The sequence below is a fragment of the Heteronotia binoei genome, chromosome 15 (assembly GCF_032191835.1).
Source record: "Heteronotia binoei isolate CCM8104 ecotype False Entrance Well chromosome 15, APGP_CSIRO_Hbin_v1, whole genome shotgun sequence".
In the NCBI taxonomy this organism is placed as follows: domain Eukaryota; kingdom Metazoa; phylum Chordata; class Lepidosauria; order Squamata; family Gekkonidae; genus Heteronotia; species Heteronotia binoei.
In genome coordinates, this window is record NC_083237.1 from 25,760,505 (window position 1) to 25,772,790 (window position 12,286).

General features: G+C 46.5%; 1 protein-coding gene across 1 annotated transcript in view; it reads right to left on the reverse strand.

Annotated features, from left to right (window-relative positions):
- Positions 1 to 8,621: 8,621 nt before the first annotated feature.
- Positions 8,622 to 12,286, reverse strand: part of LOC132584471 (brain-specific angiogenesis inhibitor 1-associated protein 2-like) — a 30,950-nt gene continuing 27,285 nt past the window's right edge. The window contains exons 12-14 of the mRNA XM_060256364.1: positions 10,561 to 10,726; positions 9,937 to 9,977; positions 8,622 to 8,932 (exon numbers count right to left, since the gene is read on the reverse strand). Of these exons, the coding sequence (XP_060112347.1) occupies positions 8,860 to 8,932; positions 9,937 to 9,977; positions 10,561 to 10,726 (280 nt within the window). The 3' untranslated portion in view covers positions 8,622 to 8,859. The remainder of the gene's footprint in view (positions 8,933 to 9,936; positions 9,978 to 10,560; positions 10,727 to 12,286) is intronic.

Consider the following 12,286-nt stretch of genomic DNA (forward strand, 5'->3'; position numbering starts at 1 on the left):
CAATACAGATTAATATTTCTTGGGGAGGGACTAACCGTGGTCAGGTGAATGAATGAAGGCAAAGGGAATAGGAATGCTTAAAAATGTGGAAGTGGGAAAAGAAAAATTACTAGTTGAGGAAGGCTGTATTGTTGGAGAGGATGGGTGGAGGGATTGCAGAGGGAGTGGATGGTGACGAGATGTTCCTGGAAGCCAGAAGAAAGGGCGGGGGGGAAATGTGTCAGTGTAGGGGGTTGTGGGAATGAATGCTGGGATGGGGAGAGTGCTTATGTATCAGAACATCTTCAAATTCTACGATGAATAAATTGTGCATATTTGCATATGTTGAATTAATTTGCTTAATTTTCCAGTTGTGAAGTATGGGTTCTTCTTCTGATGGGTGTGAAAGGAAAAGAAAGGCAGAATCTAGGAAATGAGGAAAGGAAAGTGAAGTGAGGCAGAGCTGGCCCGGGGATTTGGGGCACCCAAGGCTAGGGTGCATGCCCTTCTCTCCACCAGGCCAAGGTGAGCAGCTGCCACTCACCCTCCTCACCTCTGGCTAAAAGTCCCTTATTCAGGCCCGCTGGGGCCTAAGCACATTTCAAGCTTTCCTCATTAATCAAAGAGGATTAGAGGCCTGTTTTTCCCCTCAAAACAAAAGCATTCCAGCATACTCCCGGATTCTGTGTGGTCCAGCTCTGTCATTTTCCCTCCTTTCAGGTTTCTAATCCTGCTCAAATGAGGATTGAGAATGGATAGTCACTGCTTGTTTGGTGCTACTGAAGACAGGAAACTAACAGAAGGATCATGTATGGAAAATAAGCAGTAGTTTGTGGGCAAGTTAGAGCGATTCCTCAGTGGAACAGGTTTCCTTGGGAGGTGGTGAGCTCTCCTTCCTTGGAGGTTTTTAAACAGAGGCTAGATGGCCATCTGACAGCAATGAAGATCCTGTGAATTTAGGGGGAGGTATTTGTGAGTTTTCTACATTGTACAGGAGGTTGAACTAGATGACCCTGGAGGTTCCTTCCAACTCTTATGATTCTATAAAGTGTTTGGTATGGGGGAGGGGATTGGCACAATCACAAGGCAGTAAATTAAGAAGACCAAGGTTTCACAGCTCTGCAGAGATAAAGAATGGAAATTCTTCCCCAGAAGGCTCTGTGGCTGGCAGCTGGGAGGAATGGGTGCAGTCCATACGCCTTTTGTTCAAGGCTGAGGCAAGTTCTGAAGGTCAACTGAGTGGAGCTGCAGGGGTGACAAACTGAAGAGAATACAGGAACCTGGGGCAGCAAGAAAGATGGCCTAGTTTATTGTCTGCCAGGACTTGGATGGTCCCAATCTCTGAAGCTAAGCAGGTTCAGCCCTGTTCAGTACTTGGACAGAAGACCACAAAGGAAAACCAGGGTTGTTCTGCAGAGACAGGTGATGGCAAAACGACTGTTCCTCACTATGAACATCCCACAATGCAGCTGCCATAAACTGTGACTTGACAACACTTTCCACCACCCATCTGTTGTCTATTACTAACAACCTCAGTGTGGCCTTGGAGTAACCTTCCCTTGAATTCTAAACCAGGTTAGCTGCTAGGAAAATGAAGGAAATTATTACTTGTGAATACCACCAAATGTCATTTGTTTTAGTGTCTTGTGGAATACACACAGTAGATTAAACACAGTAGATTAAACCTCATACATTATAGGGTACAAGTGAGGACAGGCTAACCCATCTATTTTGCATATTTAGTCCAAATCCTACCCTTTTATTCTGGAATAGTGTTTTCCACAAATACTGTGTTTTCCTATATGTCTCATCCTGCCTACCTTGATGAGATTTGGTGTAGTGGAATCTAATACAATCCAAACAGGAATGAGGTTTATATTAAACTTTATTAATATTAGAATTGGGAAATATCAACAGATGGATATATACACAGCTAATGAGATTCCCCCACACTTCCATGGACACCTGTGGAGATACCTGTGTCCCTGTGCATTAATGCTTTGTGTCTTAAACATACACATCATGCTAATATGCAGGGATGGAATTCTAGCAGGAGCTCCTTTGCATATTAGGCCACACACCCCTGATGTAGCCAATCCTCCAAGAGCTTACAAGGCTCCTTTTTGTAAGCTCTTGAAGGATTGGCTATATCAGGGGTGTGTGGCCTAATATTCAAAAAAGCTCCTGCTAGAATTCCACCCTTGATAATATGTATATTGTTTGCTTTCTCCATGAAACTCCTATCTATAAAAACCTCAGGGCATCACCAGCAGCACAAACTCCTGGGTATATATGCACATGGGCACATCCAGTTTATGGGTGAATAGAGAAAACTATGTATGGATGGTAAGGCACTCCCTGCTTAGAAAGCTAGTACAACTAAACTGGTGTATCAAGCAGTTCCATAAACTTCATGGTTATCACCAGGTTACCTGTATTCAACTATTTTTGCCCTCTATGTTAGTAGAAAGAAGTAGGATTTTTCTTTGTCATCTGTGGCTGCAAACTGCACACAAGGTGAAACAGAATCTCATTTGGCTTTCTTTGCAAACCACTTTCTTTCGTAGCAGTTATTTTGTTTTGGGGTTGACTCATCTGCATTGTGCTCCTGCAATTCAAATGTTACCACCTCTCTCCTGTCTTCAAAGGGGATCACCCGAATGCTGAAACTTTCCAGGAAATTGCACTGCTTGAAATCTGAATCCCCATGCTGAAAAACTGATGGCTGACATTTCAGTTCACACTTTGGGCTCCAACCTGGAGACACGCAGAATGCAAAAGACACCATGCTCTGATTTGTGGAAATAGAATTGGTTTGGAGTGCAACTAAATGACACTCAGGAGATCTGGCCCCTAAGGTTAAAAAGCACACCAGGGCCCCATGCAGTGTGCAGTCAGCAGGACATGTGTTTATCTTCCTCTTCTTGTGTAATTTTCCAAATAGAAATTGGCTGCTCTGAGCTACGAAACTCTGGAGGGTGGGAAATAGGTGCTCGCATCATATCTATCTTGGGCTGATTCCGCACTAACTTTGCTCCGCACCAGGCTTCCGTTTCTCTAAAGAGCAAGCTAGCAATTTTGCACCAGCTGCTCTGTGCCGCCATTTTGCGCGGGGAAAACCCATGATTTGTCGTGTTGCAGCGTAAACCTGTTTTTTTCAGGTTTACATTGCGGCACGGCAAATCACAGGTTGTGGCAAGGTTAGTGCGGAATCAACCTTGTTTTCTTACTGTTAGTAAGCTCACAGAGAGGATTTCTACTGAGAAAATGGTGAGTGTGTGTGTTTTTTGGGGGGAGATAACCTTATTCCTTGATCCCCACCCTACCCCCAGCAGGTTTAAAAAAAAAAACTTTTAGAGAATACATCAGGAGATACAACTGCTGGTCTCTGGGGCTTCCCCTAGTTTACCTTCAGGTGTGATACATACAGACTTAAAGCACACACATACATAAAAACACATCCACATGGCGGCTGGGGTCATTTCTCTCTAGCATATAGGCAGGAAATGCACATATAGCATATATATCTTTAGTACCACCCCTAAAGAATGGTTAAGTTAGGCTTTCCTGTTAATAAGGCACACAAAGAAGTTTAGCGATATCACAATTCAAAACCCATTGCAGAAAATGCAGTCACTGCTGGTTATTTGATATAAAATGTTTGCCGTCTAATCTCCACATTGAAATTATACTGTCAACATTCACCCTCCATCAGTATTTGGTCCTCCAAAGCCTGGTGACAAATCCATCCCAGCAAAATGATAACAACTATCCAATGGGGGCCTCTCTGAATTTGAGGATGCACCTATAAAAGACACTGGGGATTTGTGACTGGAAGTGCAGATATCATTCATTTTCTTTAAAAGCAGCTGTGGCCTAGGGGTGGCATTTGGTCTGGATTGGGGCCACAGCTCTGGGGAACAGGGAGTTCAACTCCTTCACCTTCCTGGTGGCATTTCCCACACAGAAACTGGCCCCCAGCAGCAGCTATTAACACTAATATGGAAGGATATTGGAAGGAAAAGACAGGTTGACTGTCTTTTTCCTGTAATGGGGCTAAATAGCAACTCAGTTTCTCTAGGGAAATGGCACAGGAGGAAAAGGAGTAACTTCCCTGTCTCCACTCTGATACATATCCCCACCCCCAAGTCTTCTAAAAGAAAACAAATAACACCTGGTGATCCAAGCATGGTTCTCCAAGAGCAGGCTCAGAACATGCACAGGAGGAGAAAGGAAGCAAAACCACTTTTCATGTTTCTGAGCCTGGCAGTACTTCCTTTAAAAAAAAATCCCCCCTCGCCACACCACCTGCAGCCACCATCTTGGGGTTGCCACGTCCAATTCAAGAAATATCTGGGGACTTTGGAGCAGGAGCCAGGAGACACTGGGGGTGGAGCTAGGAGCAAGGTTGTAACAAGCACAACTGAACTCCAAAGGGAGTTTGGGCCATCACATTTAAAGGGACTGTACACCTTTTAAATGTCTTCCCTCCATTAGAAATAATGAAGGATAGGGGTGCCTTCTTTTGGGACTCACAGAATTGGACCCCCTGGTCCAATCCTTTGGAAACCTGGAAGCTGTTTTGAGGAGAAGCATTGGATTCTATGCTGCAAATTTGGTGCCTCTACCTCAAAAAACAGCACCCGCCCAGAGCCCCAGATACCCGCAGATCAATTCTTCATTATACCCTATGGGAATTGGTCTCCATGGGGAATAATGGAGTGCCCAGCAGACATCCCCTCCTCCGCTTTCTGATTACCCTGAAGCGGGAGGAGGGCCTCTAAACTGGGGGATCCCCTGCCCCCATTTGGGGATTGGCAGCCATCTACAGCATTCAATTCTGCCTCATCGGATGCATGGAATTCTTCCTGCCCTCATCAGATATGTTGAAGTGTATCATATATATTCAGACAGATAGCCGTTTAAAAAAAATCAGTTCAGCGTATTCTGCTGATTTGTTCCATTTCCACAGCAGGTAAAGTTTAATGTGGTTAATTGCACCCAATCCTGAATCCACAAATGGGGGGGGGGGGAGGCCATCAGAATTGGTATGAAGAAGCTCTCAATCAGTGTTGCAAAGGAATGACAACAGGAGACAGTGGTTCAGAACGGCATCCTGAAAACCTCTCATGTGACTTGTTCACAGAGTTCCATCGTAGAGGCTGTAATCCTGAATCAACAAGCAATGCGCCCTTAAATCCCACCATGGTGTTCGAGGTCCACGTCCTTTCCAACAACCACGGGCTATTTGCATGCCATCATTTTGCTACAGGTCTGATAATAGGATTGCCAGCTCCAGGTTAGGGACGGTGGCTCAGTGGTAGAGCATCTGCTTGGTAAGCAGAAGGTCCCAGGTTCAATCCCTGGCATCTCCAAAAAAGGGTCCAGGCAAAATGGTGTGAAAAACCTCAGCTGGAGACCCTGGAGAGCCGCTGCCAGTCTGAGAAGACAATACTGACTTTGATGGACCAAGGGTCTGATTCAGTATAAGGCAGCTTCATATGTTCAGGTTGGAAAATAAATGGAGATTTGGGGGGGGGGGGTGGAGCTTGAGGAGGACAGGGTTTGGGGCATAATGCCAGAGTCCATCTTCCAAAGCAGCCATTTTATCCAGCTGATCTCTGTCGCCTGGAAATCAGTTGTAATAGTGGGAGATCTCCAGTCACCACCTGGACACTTGGGAAGACCAGTAGGAGACAGGAACAGATTGTGGCCAAAATACTAAGCTGTGCTTTATTGAACTGGATTACTGCTCTACATTGCCTTGGAATCAATTGCATTGAAAACAATCTATATTAACCTTTGAAAGAATCATTGTGGAAATACTAATCAATGAAATAAAAATAGGTATATTACTTTATTAGAAATTTGGCCATGCTGTTTCCGTTTCCTACCACCTGGAAGCTGGCAACCCTATTTGAGAACCACATCCAGCAGTAACAACCTTGCTCTCGCTTTTGTGATCGCTTATCCCAAGATGTACAATGGCAAGGCACGAATTACAACTCATTTCCAGAGGTCATCGCCTCTATTTAGCCCACGGATTGATTTATGTCCACAAAAACGTGGACAAATCCAAACCAAAGCAAGGTCAAAGATTGCGATTCCTGTAACCAGGCCCAGCCTGGGATTTTATGGCACACCTGTCCCTGCAGAGGGCAGCATCTCTACGCTTTCACTAGTGAATTATTTCTCCCAAAACAAGATGGGGCAGGGTAGATGGAGGTGGGTGGGGGGGGACAGCATGCCCTTTCCTCAAAGAGAAAAATAAATGTTTCCTTTGTGATTTTACAGCTGAATTATTCAGTTGTAGTTTTGACCAAAATGCCAGCATTTTGGTTGCCAGCAACAAGGATACTATTTTATTTTTGTTATTCATCAAATGAAATTAAACAAATGGATAACCCCAGTTACTGTACATTGCATCAGCTGCTCTGCTCTACTCTGCTACCTTCCAGAGGATGCAGGTATCTGGGCGCCTGGCTTTTCTGCCTATATCCCACTATGTTATGCGCTCTCCAACATTTGGGGACATGGCGAAGTTTCTACATTTCTTACAGCTCACCATGTAACCAAGTAATAAGGTTCCGGTTAAAGACACTAAAAAAAAAATCAGTATAAATTACAAGGTGAAATTGGTTTCAAAAAGTATGGTGTCTGTTTCATGGAAATATGTTAGTGAAGACGAATACTGATCTTTCCATGAAGACATTTCCACAACAGACTAAAAAGACGACCCACCTGCTATGCAGGCTGCTTCAGTGAAGTCTGCAGACCACCAGCAGTCCACAGCAATATTTCAGGAATTCTTGCAGGTCCAAACAATTCAAGGATCATACATCCCACGCCACCTTCCCAACTCAAGTTACCCCATGATAGGTAACAGAGAGCCCATTTCCACACGCATGTCCATCACTGATTACTGCAAGTGATGGCAATGGATGTACGAAATGGCCACTGCAGAGCCTATACCAACAGACAGACTTTTCCTATCATTTGACACAATCTTAAACGCAGTCATTTTCAGTGGAGGCTGAACACACATTCGGTGTGAAACAGCTTTAAGTCTTGCAAGTGATGGAATAGCAAGTGACTTCAGATCTTTTCACACAGATTTCCCCATTTTTTTAGAGCGCTTCCAAGCTTCCTTGTATACCATCTTTTGTCTTTTTGTGATTTCCTTGTCATTTCTCCACACTTTCTCAAACTACCTTTGGTCTGCTTTGAAAAAGTATGAAGAAGTGATAAGGAAACCATAGAAAGACAACAAACAAACAACAAAGATGTGAGGAAGCTTGGGGAGGGGGTGGAAAGAGGGGTTTAGCACCCAAACCGCAGGAAAGCACCCACAGGGGCATGTGCGACTCCACCTTGAATTTAGTTTGTCTGGATCTTTCAAACCTCCTTTAAGCTGACTGCTTTCCCCCCCTCACACCATTCTCCCTTTCTCCGTCCCTTATTCTGACATCTCCAAATCCTCCCCTGCAGAGATAGATTTCAAGCAACCTGCTCTTTAGCAATCCATTCGTGTGGTGATGAACTTGTTATGTCTGCCCATTCTACCCATTAGGGCAGCTGCCCTTGCAAGGCACCCTTAGGAGATGAAAAGACTATCTCACCGGATTATGAAGGTTTTAAATGATCAGGCTATTGAATGAGAACCCATCTTCCTAAGTACCCTTCTTGGACGATCCCACTCCCTATGTGCAATCCAGAGGAAGTGAGGGGAGCTAAAGTTGGCCCCCATCCCCACCCACCCCAGAATCACTGACATTCAGGAATCTCACTTCCATTCTGATCTCCGCTATCCTTCTTGGAAATGCCGACCACTGGATAGACTGGGGCCTGTGAGGTCTTCTCGACAGCAGAATGAAGTGGTAGAGTCCTACAATGAGAGATGAGAGACCTGTCTCCAGGCTGTAAATGGGGAAATACAATTTGGAATGCTCCCTCCATAAAAATGTCAGGATGGTGTAATGGCTGGAGTGTTGGATTACGATGGAAGAGCCCCGGGTGCAAATCCACACCTTGTCATGGGGCTCATCGAGTGACTCTGGGCCATTCAACCACTCTCTCTCATCCTCATCACGGAACTGTTTTAAGAACCGAATTGGGAGGCATGACGCACACTATCCTGAGCTTTGGAGAGGAAGGGCAGGACAAAGATGTGATAAATAAACTGAAAATTTAAGTAAGTTTAAAAAACAACAACTTTAGGACCCCATCCCATCCCTCCCCCTGCATTCCAGTTTTCTTCTTGCAGGGAAGGATGTTGTTAAAGTGTAGTAAGACGTGCAACCATGCAATTCTACCATTTGAAATGGTACAGTCCCTTTTTTGCCCCTTTGTGACTCTACCACTTCATTCTGCAGCCTGTGTGGCTCAGGCCTTATTCTGAACTCCAGAGCCCCAACCTAGAGATGTTCAAACCAGTGGGTGCTCCAAGAGGTGTGGCTGGCATCCAGGTGCCCCACTCTAAGGTCATGTGCCTTCCAGGTAAGACTATTTGCAACGTGAGCAACAAGTCTTCCTATCCGCTCCCAGTTTTTACCTTCTTCCCTCCCTCAGACCTCCAATCCTTCTTCCTCTGCTTTTCCTTGGCTTCTGTCTCTCCATCTGTAATGTTCTTCATCTCAGTTCCTGCTTCTGTCTCACTTCTTCTTCTGCTGTCCTCGGCTGGAGTCATCATCAACCACCACTGGATGGCATGACTGTACAGCCACTCTGCAACATCTCATGACGCAGGGTCCCAGCCCCACGTGCTGCAATACTCTCATTGACCACTAGAGGGGTGGTGGGGAGGCAGCCGGATGTACTTTGTTAGACTGTCCAGACAGTGGGGGGGAGGAGTGGGGGGGAGGGCAGCAGTCCCTATGCCTCTCACTGGATGAGCGGGGCTGAGCGGTCGTTTGTCACGGTGCGTTTCAGCTTGATGTGAGCAAAAGGGTTGGTCCTGCAATGGGAAAGGGGAAACCAGGAGGGAAGGGAACATCAGCTTGAAAGAAAAGGGAGTTTGGTGAGAAAGTTCTACTAACCAGTTCTGAGGCCAGTGTGGTATCGTGGTTAGAGCTTCAGGCTAGGGCTGGGGAGAACTGAGCTGCAATCCCCACTTAGCCATGACGTTCACATGGTGACACTACACCAGTGGTGACCTTGCACCTCCACCTAGCCTACCTCACAGGGCGGTTGTGATGAGAAAAATGGAAAGAGAAAGAACCATACACAGCGCCTGTGCTCCTCAGAGAAAGCATGGAATGAAAATATGACAGACAGATGGCCTGGGTCAATGTGATGCCAGAACACTGAGGTAGCTGGGTAGACCGGTTCACTTCAAATTATGGGTGGAGGGTAGGGGTTACCACTTGTGAATACTCCCCTATGTTTTAAACACCTTCCCTGCAAATACAGAACTAGCAAGTCTACACCTTGCTGCAAGCTAATTTCCAGTTTGCTGGGAATTTTAAATACCAGATAGCATTAAAAACTTCTAGTCTCCCACCTGCAGGCTGAAGTAGTACAATCCATTCTACCTCCTCCTTGTTCTACATGGGCCAACCAGGCTAGAATTATGGTACTCGGAGTCACCCAGATGTTTTGGATTCCATGTTTTAAATCAGAGGATATGGCATTCCATAACCACAGATGCCTTGACCTGGACAGACCAGACTAGGCCAATCTGATCAGATCTCAAAAGCTAACCAGGTTGGCCCTGGTTAGTACTTGGATGGGAGACCACCAAGGCAGTCCAGGGTCACTAAGCAGAGGCAGGCAATGGCAAGCCACCTCTGAATGTCTCTTGTCTTGAAAACCCCATTAGGGGTTACCAGAAGTCAGCTCTAACTTGATGGCAAAAAAGCCGCCATCCACAACAAGAAGAGAAAACACCAAAGATATACAGAATGGGGTATCAGAGTCAGGAAGATAGAAGATCCCTGAAGTCACAGGAGGGTGTCTTACCTCGAAGGAGAGGCACTTGGACTCCCAAACTCATTCGCTAACTGAAAAGGAAGGAAAGAAGACAAACTCAGTTCCGTTTGTGCAAGTCATGCTTCCAGTCAGGTGCTCCAGAACATCAGGAAAATCACTCAGTCCATGGAACGATAGGAGTTTTGCCAAAAACTAGTAAATAAATAACTTGGATTTTCCATGTATCAAGAATAAAAGTTGTTTCTACTTAGAAGCGTTGCTTGGCGGCTTTTGACCACTGAGGGGCACCAGAGAAACACCAAGGAAAAGCAAAGGAAAGGTCCCCTATGCAAGCACCAGTCCTTTTCAACTCTGGGAAGACGCTGCTTTCACAACGTTTTCACAGCAGACCTTTTTTACGGGGTGGTTTGCCATTGCCTTCTCCGGTCATTACACTTCCCCCCCAGCAAGCTGGGTACTCATTTTACCGACCTCGGAAGGATGGAAGGCTGAGTCAACCTCGAGCCGATTACCTGAACCAACTTCCGCTGGAATCGAACTCAGGTCGTGAGCAAAGGGCTCCGACTGCAGTACTGCACCAAAGAAGCCTCCAAAAGAAGTCTTGGGCAGGCTCCTCCATTCCCGCATAACATACACCTCATCCCACAGGCTCACCTGAGACAGGTCAGGGTTTAGCATGCTATAAGGACGCTGCCGAGATGCACTGGCCCGTGGTGAGAGGCCATAGCGTGGGCTGTCCCCTCCCTCTGGGCCAGCAGGTGGAGAGCCAGTTCGGTCCAAATTTCCTGTGCTGCTGCTGTTCATTTTGCTAAGTGGGAAGCTGTATGGCAAGAGAGAGGTATTTCAAGCTAAGGTTGGTTGCTGCTTCCCACCGCTCAGGTTTAACCGAGTCCTCCCCACATCCCTTGGAAGAAACCCAGAAGCAGGGCTGAACTGGCCCTCTCAGTCAGTAACTTGGGCAAGCCTACCCCTGTTGTCATGGCTGTTGTGGCCCAGACTCCAGCCAACTGGTTCCTATGGAAACCACCAGCATCTCAAGGAACTTTGGCCTCAGCTTACTCCTTGTCTGTTTTAAAGATCTCATTTGCCCCGGCTCAGAAGTCCTGGGGCGTTTTCGCACTGACCTTCTAGTGGCGCGACCACCCCTCTTCACACCGGAGGATCTGCCCGGATTTCGCACAAGAAGCGCCGGCGCACCCAAAAGAGCCGGCGACTTCCGTCGCGAAACCCGCTCAAACGGAAACCGCCAAGAAGCAGGAAAACATTTGAGAGGGTTTCGCGACGGAAGTTGCCGGCTCTTTTGGGTGCGCCGGCGCTTCTTGTGCGAAATCCGGGCAGATCCTCCGGTGTGAAGAGGGTGGTCGCACCACTAGAAGGTCAGTGCGAAAACGCCCCTGGTTTTAATGTCTTCCTGTAGCAACCCATCACTTTCTTCCCCAGGATTCCAAATGTTGGGTCTCCCATCCTTTCACACCTCCCCCAATACTGTCTCTGCTTAAAGAAGCCATATTAGACCAGCTTGCAGCTAAAAGGTGGGATCTACTGTTTGAATTAAATAACATGGCCTACACCTCCTTACCGTTCTGCGGATACACAGAAGAAAGCAGCAAAAGTGAATGGTTTCTCCTAGCATGGATTGTTCCACAAGACTGGCCAAGGTGAGTTCTTCTCCAGTAGTAAGAGGTGCATTGCCTGGTTTTGAATGCTAGAATAGCCTTCAGCAACAACATAGAACTGCCTGCTCGTCCCACTACAGGGGTTGCTACATGCCATGTGCTGGGAGACAACTGTGGCTTTTCACAAGCAATGCAAGACATGTCTTAGTTTTGGGGCCAGTGCCGCTGTTTTAGCAGATTCAAGGGCCATGTATATTATAGGAGTGGCATTCTTGCGGGCAGGGGTGGAATTCTAGCAGGAGCTCCTTTGCATATTAGGCCACACACCCCTGATGTAGCCAATCCTCCAAGAGCTTACTGTAAGCTCTTGGAGGACTGGCTACATCAGGGGGTGTAGCCTAATATGCAAAGCAGCTTCTGCTAGAATTCCACCCCTGCTTGCAGGTAGAGGACAGTCACGTACTGTTTTGCTTCAGTAAAATTGGGATTCAAAGTGTGTACGTGTGTGTATTAAGTACTGTAAAGTCACTTCTAACTTTATCTCCTTTATCTTCTTCCCCCACAACAAACACCCTGTGAGGTGGGTGGGGCTGAAAGATCTCTCACAGAAGCTGCCCTTTCAAGGATGACTCTTGTGAGAGCTATGGCTGACCCAAGGCCATTCCAACAGCTGCAAGTGGAGGATTGGAGAATCAAACCCGGTTCTTCCAGATAAGAGTCTACGCTTAACCACTACACCACACTGGCTCTACATCACTACACCA